The 20,129-nt window shown below is 29.2% G+C and overlaps 1 protein-coding gene across 2 annotated transcripts in view; it reads right to left on the bottom strand.

Moving 5' to 3' along the window:
- Positions 1 to 20,129, bottom strand: part of KLHL1 (kelch like family member 1) — a 273,787-nt gene that overhangs the window by 152,517 nt on the left and 101,141 nt on the right. For both annotated transcript variants that reach the window (XM_006913780.1, XM_006913779.1), the window contains one exon: positions 2,893 to 3,089. In XM_006913780.1, the coding sequence (XP_006913842.1) occupies positions 2,893 to 3,089 (197 nt within the window). The remainder of the gene's footprint in view (positions 1 to 2,892; positions 3,090 to 20,129) is intronic.

A 20,129-nucleotide genomic window follows, 5' to 3' on the forward strand; every position in this document is an offset into this window, starting at 1 on the left:
AAATTTCATAATGAAATTTGACTAATAAAATTTAATTATTTTGTTGCTATCTGTATATTAATGCAGCCAAAATTTAAATGTTTTAGAATTAAGTTTCACACTTCCACCTAATATTGAGCTTGCAATCAAAATTTTCCAGTATTTTGCAGATGAACCACTGCCAAGCTGTGTCACCTTCTCTGAGTAGATTTTGGAGTCATCCACAGAAAATCAATAGCTGAAGCCAAAGAAATGAGTGAAATTTCCAAAGGAAAGTTAGCAAATCATATAAATAGCAAAAGCATATAGATAGCAAGTTAAGATCTATTTCATATCTAAAAAAATTTAGCAAGGAATTTAAAAATTTTTAAAAAAGTTACTAATAAAATAAGTAAATAACAAATAATTAGAACTAATAAAAAGTTAATTCAGTCCTTGAGGTAATAAGAAAACTGTGATGATTTGCTATTAAAGCATTTAAGAAGAAAAAAAACCCATTATAATAGGTTTGCTTTCAAAACACAGATTGAGTAGATGAGAACATAAACATGATTAAACAAGTATCAGAAGCAAATATGTGGTGAGAAGTTATAATATCAGATGCAAAACATTCATTTTTAAGTGTTGAAATTGAGAGAAAATAGTGGTCTAGGGACATAAATGAGCAGTAAATTTTCTTCACTAAAACAGTAACTCAAGAGCAATCAGAGAATACTGGAGTCTATGCTTCAAAAAGAATGTGAAATTATTTAAATTTCAAAGGACATGACACAACACATAATTTAGTCATAGTTTTAAAGCTAAATTAGAGTTGTTTAGAATGTTGAGTATCTTAGATAGAATCCTTCATATTTCTGTTTTAAATATGTTTTACTGTAAGGTATACATTTTAAGATACCTAAAGAAAAAAAAATATTGTTAGTATTGTGTCACAAATTACAGAACAGTCTAAGCAGCTGCAAGAAAAACATTTTTATTATTAAAATAATAATTTCACTCTCAACCAGAAGGGACCATTATCCCTCTGGATATGAAGGCATATTGTTCTTTGGTTTAGCTAAGCCAGGAGCTATTAATCGTGATGACATGTGCATAATTCAGTGATTACAGTTGGACCTTGATATTTTCGTCGATGAAGTATTTGTTTACATTGATTTCACATGGTTCATATAATTTCAGTAGTACCATTGTGCCCTGCCATGGAATATTTTGAAAGAAGAATTTGACAATAGAATTACAAAGCATGTATCTCCTTTCCTTTATTTTTATATTTTAATTTAATTTACTAATCTGCTCAAAGGATTAAAGGAGAAAATTAAAATAATAATGAAATTCTATCTAAGAATAACAATTAGAAGACTTTTAAATGCCGATTGACATTAGCGATTTGTAAAGATATTAAATCTCAAAATAAGAGCAACTATAAAGCTTAATGACATTTATCTCATATAAATTTTCCCTTGAGTTGGAAAGGAAAAGTTCTACACTTTATAATTGGTTGTTTCAATAATAATCAAATTATTAATAATGTTAAACTAGTAACAATAGTAAAAATAGCTAGCACTTTACATAGGTTTACTATACGCCAAGGACTATATTAAGTGTTTTAGAAGGATTATTTCTAGTATATGAAATATAATGGGTATAAATTGATTATTTTATTCTAGAATAAAAATAATTTAAAAATTTTTTCACATCTTAAAGTTCATGTATTTAAAATGTACAATTCAAATGATTTTTAGTATCTCTATAAAGTTAAAATACATACTCATACACAAATTTATATATATATATATATGTATATATAGAGAGAGAGAAAAATCAAAGAGAAATGTATAAAATAAGCTTAAATTATTTTAGTATTTACTGAATGATATCCACTTAATTAAAACCTATTATGAAAATGGTACAAATTTACAAAAAATAGATCAGTTGGTATATATATCTAAATATATCTAAATATTTTCCCTTAGTGCAGCAATTCCTAGGCGTTCTGAAATCTGATATTCATTATACTGATACATTAAAATATATACTTAAAATATATACTGATACATTAAAATATATAATTAAGATTTTTCTCTGCCAATGATAGAGGCAAAGCCATATCAAACATAATATGCTATGATTAAAAGTGTTAGTCAGCTTAGGCTGCCATAACAAAATACCATAGATGGTAACTTAAGCAACAGAAATTTATTTCTCATAGTTCTAAAGGCTGGAAGTCCAAGGTCAAGGTGTAGGCTGACTGGATTCCCTGGTGAGGACTCTATTCCTGGCTTGCAGATGGTTACCTTTTCACTGTGTCCTCTCAAGGTAGAAAGAGAGAAGAAACGACACTCTCTGGTGTCTCTTATAAAGTGATTAATCTCATCATCAGGATCCTACCCTCATGACCTCATCTAAATCAGATTACCTCCCAAAGTCCCATCTCCACATACCATCACACTAGGGGTGGGACTTTAACATCAAATTTTGGTTGATGTGACTCAGTCCATAGTGCAAATAAAAGTTTGTTTTTTTGTTTTTGTTGTTTTGTTTTGTTTTGTTTTATGGCACGGACTGCTAGCTTTTCACCAGGGAAAAGAAAAAAGAAAAAAAAAAAGGCATTTGTGGAAGTAGTTGTAAAAAAGATAGATATGCCAGGAACAATTAAGAACAATTCACTTGAAAAAATTTTACAATCCAAAATAGTCAATATCTATATCTGTATTGGCTATAAAATATAAATAAAGCCAGAAAGCAATAATATAGTCCATTATATAATGTCTTACATTATATCTCATAATACAAAAATGCCAAGCATATAAAATTTGTGTTAAGCTTTAAAAAGTTATTCAATACAATGACAGTAATTATTTTAATCTCTGATAATACAGCAGTCTATATTATTAATATACTAAATTTCCTTACCATTGTGTAGCTGTGAGCCACCTTCATTAATTCAATGCATCCTTGAGCATCTGCAAATGCTCGAATTCCTAAACAGTTAGATGGATGCAAAAGCTTCATGAGGAAGTGGCAGCATACTTCTACTACTTGAGGAAGCTGAAGAAGGCATGCTGCAGCAAGAAGGTTTTCAATGGTGTCTTCCTTTAATTCCAAGCAACCTAGACATTAAATGAAGAAGATTGTGAAATTCTGTTTATAACATAAAAGAACACATACCACTGCATTTCTCAAAACATTAGGCTAATCTGCTAGAAATAATCTGAACATAGATTGATAATCAAAATAAATATAACTCTCTAAATGGCAGTAATTTTCTTAAGCATGTTGCTTTTTAAAAATTAAAGTATAGTTAGCATACAATATTATATTACTTTCAGGAGTACGAGTCATTTCATATTTATATACCTAACAAAGTGATCACCATGAAGTCTAATAAGCATCTGTCACCATACAGTTATTATGATATTATTAACTATATTCTTTATGCTTTATATTAAGTCCCTGTGACTTATTTTATAACTAGAAGTTTATATCTTTTATTCCCTTTCACTTTTTTTCACCCATCCCCCAACCTTCCATTCTGGCAATCATCAGTTTGTTCTTTATATGTATGAATCTATTTCTGTTTTGTTGTTGTTGTTGTTCATTTGTTTAGTTTCTTAGATTCCACACATAAGTGAAATAATATAGTTTTTGTTCTCTATCTGACTAATTTCGCTTAGCATAATACCCTCTAGGTTCATCCATGCTGTTACAAATGGCAAAATTTCATTCTCTTTTTATGGCTAATATTCCATTGTATATATTCGCCACATCTATTTTATCCATTCATCTACCGATGAACACCTAGGTTGCTATCATATCTTAACTATTATAATCAATAATGCTGAAATGAACCTGAGTGCATATATCTTTTTGAATTAATGGTTTTTATTTTTTTCAAATAAATATCCAGAAGTGAAATTACTGGATTGTATCATAGTTTTAAGTTTTTGAGGAAATTCCATGCTATTTTTTATAGTGACTTCACCAATTTACAATCCCACCAACATGCACAAAGTATCCCTTTTCTCTGCATCCTTGCTGACATTTGTTGTTTGTTTGTTTGTTGATAATAGTCAATCCAACAGATGTGAGGTGATATCTCATTGTAGTTTTAATTTGCATTTCCCTGATGATAAGTAATGTTGAGTATCTTTTCATGTAACTGTTGACCATTTGTATGTCTTCTTTGGAAAATATACATATTCAAATCCTCTGACCATCTTCATGTAATGTTCAAAATCATCTAATGCATACAAATGCAATTTCAGCTAAAATATCTGTATCCACTTCATTAGGAATTATGATGGTTCTTTTGTTTTCAATTTTAAAAAATAGGAGAGAGAAATGGTTCACAATACATTTGTACAAGTTTAGTAGAGCATAGATTTAAGTTTATGACAATATATGTGTATATAAATATGAAATACCTATGTATGGATAATGAATATATTTATATACATTTTTATATACACACATTGTAGATTGCTAATATATTTAATTCAATATACCCATGTTTATAATTTTCTATAATTTTTCTTTCCTTTTGGTCAATTATCTTAACCTCAAAAAAATGAGCTCTTCAGTGTCTTTTTTATTTTTTCTTACTACTGAAATAATTTATTATGGAGCTGTTTCTGGAACTTTTATAGAACTCATCTTTGAAATCTGGGCTTAACTATCTGGGGTTAGATTTTATTAAACAATTCAACTTATTTTTAATTGTTTTAGTCTCATTCAGATTTTCTATCAGTATTAGTGATTTTTTTGAAATCATACATTCTCAGAAATGGTTTATACCATGTTATTAGTTTTTCTAGCCTAGACTACTACTCTTTACTAGAAACATCTTCTTTCATTTTTCCTAGCTAGACCATATGTTAATATCATAACATAGGTCAATGGAATATGAGAAGAGGCCAGTGTGGTACTACCACACCAAAGCATTCATAATGTGTGTGTCATTCATGTCCTCTTTCTCTTTTATCAATTAATTAAAGATGACATAAAACTTTAGTAGATGGAGGACATACTGGAAATAGGTAGCCTGAATCTCTGAATCACTGCCCAGAACAAATAGCTTTATATAGAATGCTCAATATTTAAACTAATAATACTCAAATAATAAACTCTATATACTTGAATACTTAGGGTTTATTTCTTGAGTATTATTAAAGATTGAGTATTATTATATATATATATTTATTTATTTATAGTTTTATAGTTCTTACAGTCTGATTTAGTTTAAATTGAATAATTTTATTTTACTTAGCCTATACCTATGATAGTGTTTAAACCTTACATAATAGGGATATTTTAATTTATTTATGAACTTGGAAGGCAGGCTGCACTAAATTTGAAACTCAAGTGTAAGACTATGGGGAAAGAAAATAATTCTGATTAACTTATTAACATGCTGTCATTTAACTGAAATTTAAAAGTGTACTCTTGGAACTTATTTTCTAATTTTGAATGCTACTATATTCTTAGATTTCACCTTTTTTCATCATGAACATTTTTATGACATAGTAGAGGAGTTGTCTACTTTCAAAATTTCATCTTTCAAGGACAGAATATTTATTGAGAAAGATCTTATAAATGCAATACTTTTATTTTTTTTCACACCAAGTTTATTATTCTGGAGTTTTTTTAACCTGTAATCTTCAAGAATAATACAATAGAGAGCATATAATTTTTACCTAGCTTCACCAAGTGCTAACATTTTGCCATATTTATGTGTGTTTATTTATGCTATCATCGCTGAACTGTTTAATGGTTACTTTCAAACATTATATTTCACTCCTAAATGTGTCAGCAGGTATCTCAAAGAACAAGGGCATTCTCGTATAGAGTTGCAATATAATTATCACACTCATGACTGTGATACAATAGGATTGCTGTAATGCAAATTTCCCCAAATGTCCAAATAATATGCTTTATAGATTTTATTTTGAATTCAGAATCTAATCAAGATTCACACATTATGTTTATTTTTTATGTTTCCTTTGCATCCTTTAATCTAGAACAGTTTTCTAGCCATTCTGTTATTCATGGCATTTATATTAATGAAGAGTTCAGACGAGTTGTTTAGTAGAATTCCTTAATTTTGATTAGTCATAGCATTTCATTATGATTAGATTTAGCTGAAACCTTTTTGAAGGGACACCATAAAGGTGATATGGTACCCATTTCAGTGCCTTATGTAGAGAAGCTCATGATGTCAATGTGTCTGTCCCCATTGTTGACGGTATTAAATTTGGTACCTTATTTAAGACAGTGTATGCAAGATTGCTTCATTTTAAGGAAACACTATTCTTTGTATTTCATACATAATCTATTCGATGAGAGATAATGTTGCTTTCAAACAAGACATTTCACCCATAACTTAACATATTTAATAGATAAAGACTATTATGTTTTATTTATGAGTTTCACTGAAAGAATAAGACAGCAAAGGAATCTAAAACATGCTTTCAAGAGTAGCAAGGGACTTAATGAAAAAAAAAAATCAGGTAAAGTGGAAACGAAAGTTGAAAGGAACAGTGAGTAAAAGCAAAATTAAAATACTTTTTATTATATATTAATTTCCAATGAGATTAGCTATGTAAAGTTTAGATTTGATATAAAAGAGGGACACTATCGGTAGTATTAGTTAGAAATAGTTATTCTACCTTCCAAGATTTTAATAAATGCACAAAGACACTATTGTTCAGATATTATCAACTAGTAGAAAACTGAGTATCTTAGTTCAATTCAGCAGAGGAGACATTTGCCTCCATGATAAATAGTATAAATTGCAATAAAATTCTTTGAGGTGTTTATATTTCACATTATCAATAAAATATTATTCAATAATAATGTCCAATAAAATTTTTAGCTAAAATTGAAGGATTCATACCATGTCAAATGATTTTAAGACAAATTATATCAGTACAGTTATTTATATATGTATAATTTAAGATTTATGGATTATAGTAAGCACCAGAAAAAACTATTCTATAAATGACAGAAATCTACATTTTTATATCGCTTTAGATGATTTATGAAATGTGTACCTATAATATATATATATAATAGAGGAGATAATATGAATACATTAAAATGTATTATTTATATATTCAAAATATTGTATTTGATTTAAAATCTTCAGGGAAATTTTACCTATAATTTTTTTATTAAGATAGTAAAAAAGACATCTGCATGCTTCTTAGCATAGATCTTGTGAAAATCAGATAAAAGGAATAAATGCAGATGGCATGGCTTTTATGGATTCCATTTTACTGTGATTTCAGAATATTGGGAGAGTGACTTTCTTTAGTTTTAATTAACTAATTGTTCTCAGTAATGCTGTACAGAAAAAATTAACACAGTGGGCCTGATTGCTATCTTTGAAAAACTCTGCTTGCAAAATTTGCCTTTGACTCATGAACTTAGATTTCAAGAGATTTCTCACAGTTAATTAATACAAATGGCTCACTGTGCATAAACTGTTGTGTAAACAAAATACTATATGCTGAACATTGGCATTCCTTCCAAGACTTTGTAATTTTGGTGTATGCTAAGAAGAGGCTGCCTATGTGATCAACAAAAAACCCAGTCTCTGAGTCTCTAATGAATTTTTCTGGTTGGCAACAATTCACATGCTTTGTCACAATTCATTGCAGAAGAAATTAAATGTGTCCTATATGATTCCATTGGAAGGGGATCCATAGAATTTACCCTATGCGCTGTTTCTCTTTCGGATTGTGCTCTGTATCCTTTTCCCATAAAAAAAATCATAGCCATTGGTGGTAGTTGTGGTGAGTAATCTTGAAGATGTCCCAAAATAGCAGTCTAATCAGTGTTTTGGGGGTTGTAAGTGCAGTTCGAGATATACTGTGTTCATGGGCCGAAAGATGCAGTATTGTTAAAATTTCAATTCACTCCAAATTAATCTATAGATTTATTAAATCACATTCAAAACCTAGCAGACTTTTTGTAGAAATTTCAAAACTTATTTAAAATTTATATGAAAATGCAATGGATCTAGAATAACCAAAACAATTTTGAAAAGTAACGAAGTAGGAATAATAACACTACTAGGTTTTAAGACTTAAAAAAAGCTACAGTAATTAAAATTGATTGGTATTGGTCTAAACATATACACACATCAATAAAAAAACAAACAGCAGCCTAGTAATAGAATATTCATATACAAATAACTAGTTTTTGCAAAGGGAATTCAATTGAGAAAGGATAGTCTTCGAGTGCATTATACTATTATAGTCAGATGTCTATGTACAAAAAACTTGTATTTTAATCTATACCTCAGTCAATATATAAAATTTACTTAAAATGGGTCATAGTCTTAAATGTAAAACCTAATCTTCTATAAGAAAATACTGGAGAAAATCTTCGTGGCCTTAAATTAATTAAATATTTCTTAGATACAACATCAGAAGTATAATTCATGAGAAAAAAATTGTTAAATTGAATTTCATAAAAGTCACTGCAAATGACAATAGTGAAAAAAAACCAAAAGAATAAAAGAATCATGGACTGAGAAAAATATTTGAAAAATTATATCTGATAAGCATATGTGTCTAAAATATATAAAAACCTCAATAATACGAAAAAAATTAAAAATAGTCAAGTGATCTAAACAGACACTTTACAAAAGCATATAGATGAAAACTGCTCAATATTATTAGTGCTTAAGAGAATGCAAATTAAAAGCACAAAGAGGTATCACTATACACTAAAACTGCTGGCGAGAATATGAAATGGTACAACCATTTTGGAAAACAGTTTTGCAGTTTCACCTCTCGAATGACTTAGCCATTCTACTTCTAAATATTCACACAAGAAAATATGGGGTAGGCGTGTGGAGGGACAAGAAGATGAATCATAAAAGGGTGTGAAAAACAACTGGGGTAATGATATATGCATTATCTTTATTACAGTGATGGTTATATGGATATATGCATATGTTGAAACATCAAATCATATACCTTATACATCTATAGTTTACTGTAGATCCATTTATTAATTAATAAATATTTAAAAAGGAATACGCGAATATTAACAAAAGTGATTTGAGTTGACCAGGACCTATAAGTATTACCTGAGGACTTTAATTCAAACTTTATTCAAAAAATCACAGAGATAGGATATTGTAATTTGAGACATTGTGGGTTATGTGTTAATTTTGTTTTTCTTAAAGCTTATAATATATAGAACATGTTATTGTCAGGGAAACCTCACATACGCTCATCATATTGACCATGATCATCATATTGTTAAAATAATCTTATAAGTCTAAACCTATCATAAAATGGCATGTGTGTGCACAATTATATCTTTATCTTCCCAGGTTGACACTTGAAAAGTGATACAGAGGTAAAACGTCTGTGTGATAATCTATAAGATATGTAAGATATTTGTAAAAACAAATAATTATATAGTCCAAATTCAAATAATGGATCTATTTCTATACTTTATGATAATTTAGATAAAATTTTAACAGGGCACCTCTCCTTTTGTTCCTATAAAACATTTGTTTTGAATTTTCACAGGTTATCTGTAGACTAATTTTAAAAAGTTACTTTTACTTATTGGTAACTCTCGATGTAAATTTGGAAGATATAAACATTGTTTGTTTTGAGGAGTTAAAAATGTTCTATTTTTCCCATCTTGGAATTTATCCAATGAAAAGATCTATTTGTAAAAGTCAGAAGGCACAAATGGAATATTAGTGAATGTTGAGCTTGAATGAACACAAATTGAACTACCTCATGCATGATATATTTCTTTATAGCTATAATGTGGCCATTTCACTGACTCATGGTAAAAAGGCAAAAATCTGCCAAGTGTTTGACTTAAAATTGAACCCCCACCAAAAAAACAACAACAAAAAACGACATGAATACCGTGAATGAAAAAAAAAAATAATTCTAAGCTTTCATTCAAAGTTAACTTTGAGACATAATGTTCTCAAATGGTTTTGAGTTTACTAAGAGGAAAAATTTACATGTTTTTACCCTAGATGCCATAGGAAATTGGCTTAAAAATATCTCAAACCTAGATGAAACTTGGACACCAAAGGAGTTCATGAATATAGTAACAGAAAACCTTGAAAACTTTTCTCAAATAATAAGGAAATATTTATTATCTCTCTTGACAAATCCAGATGAAGGTTGTCTCCAGAACTGAATAATTGAAAGGCTCAACACATCATCAGGAAATAACCATCATCTCAAGTGACTTGCTGTTCCCGTCATGGTTGTCAGTTTCAAGCTTCAGATTCAGACAGGAAAACACTCATCAAAAAAGGAACTACTCTTTCATGTATATTTCTTCTGTATCAGTGAAGAAATCTTTACTAAAAGTTCCCCAAAAGGCTTTTCTCTATGTTTCTTTGGCAAAAACTGTATCTTATGACCATGCCTAACTCAATAATTACCAATTGGCTAAAATCCCAATAACTGATTTTAACCCTATATAAATAAGAATTTTAGAATTAGAGTAACCCTCCCTGAAACAACTGGAGGATTAAGAAGAGAATGATTTTTTAATAAGGTACCCCCAATGTGTGCTACATTTATCTATAGTCTCACTTTAAATGCTAAAGCTACTGAGTGTTCCAAACATGTAGTCATATACTCTGATTTTCTATAAAAAAATAAATAAATTTACACTGTAATAGAATAAAAATATGTAAAATAGAATGAGGAGGAAAAAGTGAATACTATAGAAGACTATAAATCTATGCTGTTCTATTGTTTAATAAACAAATACTATCATATTAACTATAATATATAACCATATTTAATTTATAAACCTAATTACATTGAAAAAATGTGTTTTGTCATATAAGTGCAAAAACTGTGTATAAAATCCATAAAGTAAATTCAATATTTTTCTATATCTATCTATCATCTATCTTTCCGTCTACCTATGATCTAATTAATCTAACATTTATCTATCTATCTTTAACAGAAAGAGAAATCATATCATTACGACACTAGAAATTAAGACAAAATTAAAAATTCATATTTTAGTAATTCATAAGGAAATAAAAATTAAGCTTTGTTTCTTAGAATACTTTTCGATTTATAAAAAAAAACACTTGCAAAGATTGTACAGAGATTTCTCATAGAGCACATACTTGTTTTCCCCAGTTATTAACATTTTATGTTAGCATGGTACATACACTAAATTAATAAACCAATACTGTTATACTTTGATAAACTAAAGTTTATACTTTACTTGCATTTCATTCCTTTTTCTTTTCTTTTTTTTTTTTTTACCTAATGTTCTTTTCCTGTCCCAGAATCCCATGCAAGATAATACATTTCATTTAGTCTCCTCTTGGCTGTGACAATTTCTCAGACTTTCCTTGTTTTTGATGACTTTGACAGTTTTGACAGAGTTAAGTGTTTTGTTGAATGTACCTCAATTGAGATTTGTCTAATTTTGACTACATTGGAATTATGAGCTTTTGATCTCATTATATCATATCTAGGGTACATACTATCAACACAATTTATGACTGTTGCTATTAATTTTGATCCCTTGGTTGAGGTAATATTTGTCAAGTTTCTTCACTGTAAAATGACTGTTTTACCCCTTTTTCCATACTGTGCTCCCTGGAAATAGGTCCTAATGTAGAGCCACACTCAAAAGAGGGGGAATTTTTAATCTGCCTTGAAAGGAGATTAATTACATTACAGATGTGATTCGGAATTCTACATGGCAGGTTTGCATATTCTTTGTCATTTATTAACTTAATAGTTATTTTATTAACACATTCATAGGTTTTTTTTTTTTTTAATGTTTCCAAAAAAGCAGAGGAGTTAAGGTAATTTGGTTTATATCATTTTGTTTTTAGTAGGGTTATATGTCTTTTTGACAATTATCAAAATAAATGAATTTTTACTGCATTTTAGACTTCTACTGCCATCAAATTATTCCCTATTCTGATATGTGCCACATTATTGGCACCTGGACTCTCTCTCTCTCTCTCTCTCTGTCTCTCTCTCTCTCTGTCTCTCTCTCTGTGTCTCTCTTTCTATCTCTATCTCTCCTCGAATAGAGGAAACCCCTGGTTGTCCTTTAAAAACTATAACAAAACAATTTTAGGAAACAGAATGACAAACTATAATTCTATAATCTTAGAGCTTATTAATCATTAAAAGATGTCATACATGTCTTCCAGCTACAAGAAAAGCACAGTTTATGTTTTTTGAGTACTAAATATATCCAGAATTCAAGGGCTCGCTGTTAGAAAAGTCAGGAAGATGCCTACACAAGGACCAGTAAAAAAGTAGTTGCAACAGGAAAGGCCATGATGTTTCCATTTCTACCTATTCACCCTTTTCTTTAGAAGATCCACTGGGTATCAGGTCAAAACCAAAAATGTGATCAGTTCTCATTTACTTAATTGTTTTAAATCTACTCTTCTTATATATTCATCCTTCTGGAAAAAGCAAGGAGTTGTTTGCTGAGTAAAAATCTTTATTTGCACTGAACATACCCTTGATGCACATCTACGCACAGGTGTTTAACTTCCTTTACTTTAATGATAGCGTATACCCCTTATAATGAGTATAGCATAATTTATAACTCTGTCCCTAATCAACTATTAGATTTTTTTTACTCCTAAGACTTGCTATAGAGATTAATATAAAACAAGCTGTCACTTAATACTCAAAGATATTTTAGTTGTGAAAAAAATAAAAAATAAAACAATTGACTCATAGTTATAGAAGTTTTCCAAACTTCCACTGCAAGTAATACAATTTGGCAACCTATATGTCAGAACTACCACAAATATGTCCATTTTCCCATTACAGAATTAAATATTTTGGGATAGATATCTTTAAGCAGAACATATATTCTTGAGTTCACCTTCAATGATACTATTCCTTTTAAATTAAACGTACGCTGGATTTAATATTCTATTCTTTAACACATGAAATTATTAATAATCTGCGTGTCCGGACAATATCATTTGAACTTAAATCAGACGAAAGGAAAAACAGTTCTGTAACGTGCTATTCCATTCACTTTTGGCATATTAACAAGGATGTGTGAAGTACACCATATAATGTCTTACAAGTATTCAAATATTCAAAAATATTCAGATTTTAATATCAGAAACCTGTTCAGTTTGAGAAAAATATCTGTTTTTATTTTATAACATAAGCATTTATGTTTCTTTTTTTTTTTGCTTTGGTGATTGAGAAGCTAAAACAAATCGGTATGTCATTTTTATGAATACAAACCTAATCTTAAGACATTTACTTATGATATAAATCATACCATGGTGTTGTCAATTTAAATTTGAATGCACTTTTCAGGTCTTTTTTTAAATTTGAATTTCAAATCTTTATATACCATAGATACTTAGAATGAAACTAAGACCAAAGTAATAACCAGATTTTTCTTACTATAGGTTCTACTTCGGTCAGGAAAATAGAGGGGAGATTGAAAGGGGTAAGTAAATATCACTTCTCACTGGCCAGATTTTACCTCTACAGTATGGAGGAGCATGTTCCCATAGAACTAGTTTGAATCAAAGTTATCTACAAAGTTGTTTCATCTTAGAATACTTAAATATTATATTCACTAACTTGGGTTGTTGTGATGTGGAAAAAATCAGCAATTTTGATATTGTGTTCTGCCCAGATTGGTCGTTCTACCATCCTACATGTGCATGTGGCTGTCCTATCCACTTCCTCTGTACTCAAGGGCTGCTAAGTTGCTGAATTGTTTGTTGGCTTGTTTTTGATTAACAAACCATATTTTTTTAGAGTACCATCTTGGCTCTCAAAACATGCTTAATATGTTTTCTTATTCCCTTTCTGCTATCATTATAGGTCATTTTCAGAGATTGCCACTTTCATTTTCTGAAGACAGTCATTCACATTTTTCTTGAAATCTTCACATTTAACAATCCATACTCATTATCAATGTTTCTTAGTCCCAGTGAACTGGAAATGCAATCATTACAAAGAGTTACTGAGGTGTATATATGTAATTTTCCAATAAGTGTGAAATCCTTTCCCAAAACACTACTCTAGGACATCCAGTTATATTACTAATACCTTATTTTCCCTCACTTATGTATTTTACTTAAAAGCCATTTTAAGCCACTTTGTAAAAAGGAAAATTAAATTAAATATAAAAAATGAAGTTTGTTTTTGAGGTCCTAAACATGTTTTTCTTTAACATAATTTGATAATAAACAATTTGTCAAAATACTTAAAAAGTATTTTATTATTTAATTTTTGAATTAGTCAAATTTACTCGTTAATCAAAAATATCCATTTTGATTAACCTGTTAATCAAAAATATCCAAATTTACTTGTTAATCAAAAATATCCATTAAATTCCTGGATATTTTTGATTTACTTGTTAATCAAAAATATCCAGGAAAACACATGAAAATGATTAATGATATATGTTTCAGAATAAATCATTTTGTAGTACTGAATGCATCAGAAACAAAAATGTTATAAATTAAACAAATGTGAAGTGATTTTTACAATTATTCTTATAAGATTGACTTCCACTACTAGTCTTTAAAATTTCTTCGTCACTTTTTTATTCTGCATTATCCTCTCCTCTTACAGCTCTTAAACATTTCTCTAGAGAAGAAAAGATGGGGTGAGAAACATAGATTAGACTTGGGTGAATGACATTTGGCTAGAATATTTTCTCTGGTTGAGGAATGTGCAAGACGTGTAATAGTAGCTGCAAAGTACCTGAGAAGAAAGTTCAAGCACACAAGCTAAAGGGGTCAGGGATCAAGGTATTCCTTTAGGGTACCCTGAGCATGCAATCCACGACTGGTTGAAATCTGTTTTCCCTATTGGGTAGCCCTTACCAGCATTTAAAATTAAAGTGCTGAGGGATCTTATAAATGTTCTTTCTCAAGCATGAAGGGGAAGTAAACTCAACAAAGATGGCAAACCAGGCAAGATGGGAATTTATGGAAGTCTTAAGAAGAGTACAGTGACAAGGGTTGTTTTGTTTGCTTGTTTTTGTTTGTTTGCTTGTTTATAGTTGTTTTTTTCTCAGATGCCATCTGCAAATATCTTCAGCTCTATTAACTTTTAATGAAAAATATTGAGAAATAATTAAAATGCAAGTAAAGTAGTATTTTAGAAGGTATATATTTCTTATATATATATAAGTTGTATATATATATATAAAGTTGATATATAAAAATATATATAAAGTTGATGCTTCAGTTTTTCCAACTGCTAGATAAAGATGAATATTGTGAGGCATATTAAGATGAGTGTGAAACATCCTGAAAATGTTAAATAATAACATGTGTAGTGTTTTTTATAATGTGTTCTTATTTAGATAAAAACAATAAAACAAAATTATATTCAAAATTACAAAGTTATTAAGTTGTGAATGTCCAACTCTGAGGATAATATTTTAAATAATGGTATGATCAGTTACAAATAATTCTCCATCTGAGTAGCATCTATATTACTTTTCTCAGGTTATTCACGATTTGTGAATTAATTGTAAGAAAATTAATTGTAAGAAAAATTATGTTTGATAATGGTTGTTGGTACTACATCAGTGGAAGGTCACATTTTTCACTCAATGTGGCAATAACATAGATATATATAAGCAACATTGCCTCTCATGTTAATTGGACAGAAATCTGAGTAACTTTAGAGTTAATAGAAAGAATATTGAAATGTCATTGAGAAAATTAAACCATGATTTCATATCCATGTAATTTTGTTGACCTCTATACTAAGATATTTTAATTTCTGTATATGACAATAAGCTTTGACTAACTTCCCATCTCATTATGTGACTGTGTGGATAAAATGAGTTAAGATATGCTAAAATAATGAATGTAATACATGATAAAAATACACCTGAACTATATAAGGTAACGAAATTACAAATATGCATTTAAAAAAATGCACCATTAAAAATGTACACTGAGTCACACATATGAAATCAAATTGTAATTCTGAAGCATATAATAAATTGGATTGAAAATTAATGTTTGATGAACAATATTCCCTCCTAGTTCTCAGTCTTTATCTTCACTTTTGTAACAAATTATGCAAAGAATTTGTAGAAATTTATAAAAATGCTTATTATGAATAATTATCATAATTGAATGCTGGCAGTATGTTAAGCATTATGCTAAACCCACTTAATTTTATTAGTTCATTTACTCCTTAAAAAAATCCTCTTACTTAGACATTATTAGACATTCTTATTTTCCCTTTTCTATAGTTGAATGATCTTAAGACTCCATAAAGTTATGCCATTTGACCAAGATCTCAGACTATGAAATGGAGGATCCCAAGGGATATAATCAAAATTCTTAATGAGAAATAAAAAATAGGTACATGCCAATTTGAATAAATGCTCAAAATGAACACTGGGCTACTCATATTATGATAAGTTTTGGTTGACTGTTGGCCCTGGTGGAGGCTAAAGAAAATCCCAGAGATTTCTTATATTAAAGTCTACACACTGCTCCTCCTATACAATAGAATCAAGTGTATAGATATTTTGGGATTGGAGTGAAGGTGAAATAATACTGAGAAAATATAGTCAAATATAAGATTAATGCATAGCATGTTTCTTTCACAGTTGGTATGGTGGTACATGATTCCGTTCCTGCCTTCCTAGTATTCCAAACAGAGGAAAATGTAAACAATTTTAAGACTAAACAACAATAAAATAAATTCAAAGCAGATTTTTTTAAGGAAGTAAAGTTAATTATCAGATGAAACTTGAGAGATTTTCCTTACTTGGAAATTCAGAAAGTAAGCATGAGTTACCATGCAGAAGAGACATAATCCTTCCTACATAGCTAGTAAATATTAAATTTCACATAGCTATTTCTCTTTTGGTTTGCCTATAAAATCCCATAGCATAAAGCCAAAATGAAATTCGATAACAACAAAAAGTTGTACAATAGTCACAAAATATGCATTATTTTTAATTATTTGTTTGATACAATAATTTTCCCCAAATTAGTTTTATATTATTTAATGTTGTACACGCACATGCATACACACACATGCACACACACACACACACACAGTTTTTTGGTAAGTTAGTGGAAAGGTAGGAGTATAATGGCAATATACACCAGATTTTTAAGTTGCATTGTTATTATTTTTACTTTTTTCCTTAGTGAATATATAGGTTATTTCAACATCTTATGAAAATTATTAAATCAATATTTTTAATTAATAGGTAGTAATAATATATAAAACCAATCTTTAAAGGTTTAATTTATTAAATTGAGAACAGAATTTTCCCATCTAGTAAAAGCTCTAAGTTTAAAACTAATATTCTGCTAATGCGCTTGCATAATTCATGTCACTTGAATTAAACCAGTAATAAAAATGAAACAATAATTTACTTTTAATTACAATAAAAAATTCTGAAGGGAGTTTAGAATATTCAGTCTAGGCTGAATGTATTGATGTATACTTTTCGTATTAAAGCAGAACATTAAAAATGTCAGTTCCTATGTGTGTGTATTTATTTCATTCAAATGTTTGGCAGTAAGCAGAAGCTATCTTAACATTCCTTAACATATACTAAGTCTTTAATTAAATTCAGTAGCACAGAAACATTTTTTTTTCTTTAAATGAGGAAGTTAACAATTCAGTGTGATTAAAAGCTTGCTATTTGGCAGTTTAATTTTCTACCCTCTTTTTAATACCAATGCTAGATGGACAGGTTCCTTTATTTAAACCTTGTCCTTATCAGTTCTCTATAGGACCTGACACTTTGCTAGTAACCCTGCAATCCCATCTCCCATATTTGTTCAAACTCTATTGCTTTATGCATCAATAAACACAGTATATTTTCAAATATATCAGGGTAGTAGGGACTATGTAAGAGATAAGTCAGAAGGAAATTTCTATCAGACCAAAGACAATGTTAAAATACAATGAACCCCGGAGCATCCTTTTCAATTATATTAAATTTTCTTTTTTATTTTCACAATGCGATCATCAATTTGGGGCTAGAACTGAAATATATATGGGCACAAAATCAATATGATTGCCCTCGAAATTTGTTTTATACCATTCTCTAATGAAGAAATATTAGGCTATGTACATCAGAAGTATGTTATACAAAAGAAAGATACCAAAGAATAACTATTTTAAATTCTAAATCAGAAAGTCCCTTAAAGACAGAAAATGTGTATAATTCAGCATACTATCTTTCAGAGCCCATCATAATGTATGGCACATAGTAGGTATGTAGTAAAACTTAAGAGACACTCACTGCATTCACAGGGCAAGGACTATTAGGCATCAATGTACTTGAATTGTCAAGCACCATTCCTACCTGCAGGCAGCTAACATTCAGTTGGGAGGAAGCATGAACCTAATCTGTAGTGACCCACTATATAGCAATATAGGAGTCAATTTAAGCTACTGAAACTATTTTGAGGACAAGATAGTCATAAACCACTCCAAAGAACTCAATCGTAACACATACTACACAAAAGGACCTCAAATTCGGATTATTCAATTTGTATTATGACATTTTAGTCCAGTAATAGACCAACATTCTACTATTGATATTTGTCAGATTACTAAATCTCACTGAATGAGCTGCATTAAGAACTTCAGAGGTTCTTAAACACTGAAAAAAAAATTGTCCCCTCATGTTAATTCCAAAGAGACCAAAAAAGTCCTGATACATCTCATGATAATTTTGTCAATGCTTATTTGAAATATTAAATATATAATTCTCAAAAAAAAGTTTTGGTGCCTCTGCTTTGCATCACATACTTAGCCATAAAAAATTGTTCATCTGTAAAATTTATAATGTTCAGGATGGAATTTCGAAAATCCTATACATCTCTAATTCTCTAAGTAATTTAAAAGTGGAATGATGAGAAACCGTAAACATGTTTTTCTTTTCTTTTCTTCTTTGATTCCATGCTTCTGAGATATTCTATAGAACAATTTTAGAATAGCCTTGACTTTATTATTCCAAATCATAGGCTTTAGACTTTTAAACAAATAATATCTCATATCTTTTTCTAGGTTAGTAAAATTACAGAACAGAGACCCTGTAATATGTAGGAAAATGTTTTAAAAGCTCTTAAGTCTGTTCGAAACCATATAACTATAGAATGCCAACAAATGGATAGTGATACATAGTTCTTAACTGCTTTTGAAAACAAAAGTAAAAAACTTTTTTTCACTATGCCTTGTTCTAATAATTCTATTCATTATCAATTTCTTTAAAGGTTTATATCATTCTAATTTGTATTGATCCAGACTTAATATTTTACCTTCTAGTCCCTAATGTGACCCTTCTTATGCAATAAGTGATCAAATATTTTTAACTGAATTATGATTTGATTTTGAAAAAATGATATACAATCTTATAATTGTATATTCTCTAGATTACAACTAAATATTCAAACTTTAATTAAGACTCCAGTTATAAAAGGGCACTATAGCAGGACCTTGAATAACATCATTTCATTCAACATTATTTTGTTATAATTTTAATGAGATGCCCTTTTGGAACTTAATTTTTGTTTATATTAATTAGCTTATGCTAAACCTGGTTTCATTTCATGTTATTTTACTTAGAGTCACAGACCCTATCGATGATGTTAAGTGAGGACTTAACTGTATTTTATAACACACGCTGTTGCTTAAATGGGTCTTTTTTCTCTATAAGTAACTTAAGATCATACTCAGATTTTCTAGTGAAAAACTATGGAAAAAGCCAATAGAAAGTTTAAAAGAAAAACAAATATTGAATTTGTTTAAACATCTAATTAAGAATTTAGAAAAATAATATAAACCTTATATTAAAAATACAATTAATTCTAACACCAGTATAAATTTTCCTTTTTCTTTCCATTCCTGAACTATTACAATGTATTTTAAAAATTGACCTTATGGAGCTTTTTATTTTAAGTAAAGAAGCTAATTTTGTGTACCTACCCTTCATACTTCCAAGAAGGTTTTCTTTAATGATGTCAACACAAAGACTTGGTTTCCTTTGTTATATCTTACTTTTTGCAAGTATTAACCTTTTCATCATTATATCTTGGTTCTTTAAAAAATTTTTGTTCGCTTTGAGCTATTACTACCACTGCACTCACTCCTTGGTACCCAGGTCTCCTCTCA

This window comes from Pteropus alecto, unplaced genomic scaffold (assembly GCF_000325575.1).
Source record: "Pteropus alecto unplaced genomic scaffold, ASM32557v1 scaffold72, whole genome shotgun sequence".
In the NCBI taxonomy this organism is placed as follows: Eukaryota; Metazoa; Chordata; class Mammalia; order Chiroptera; family Pteropodidae; genus Pteropus; species Pteropus alecto.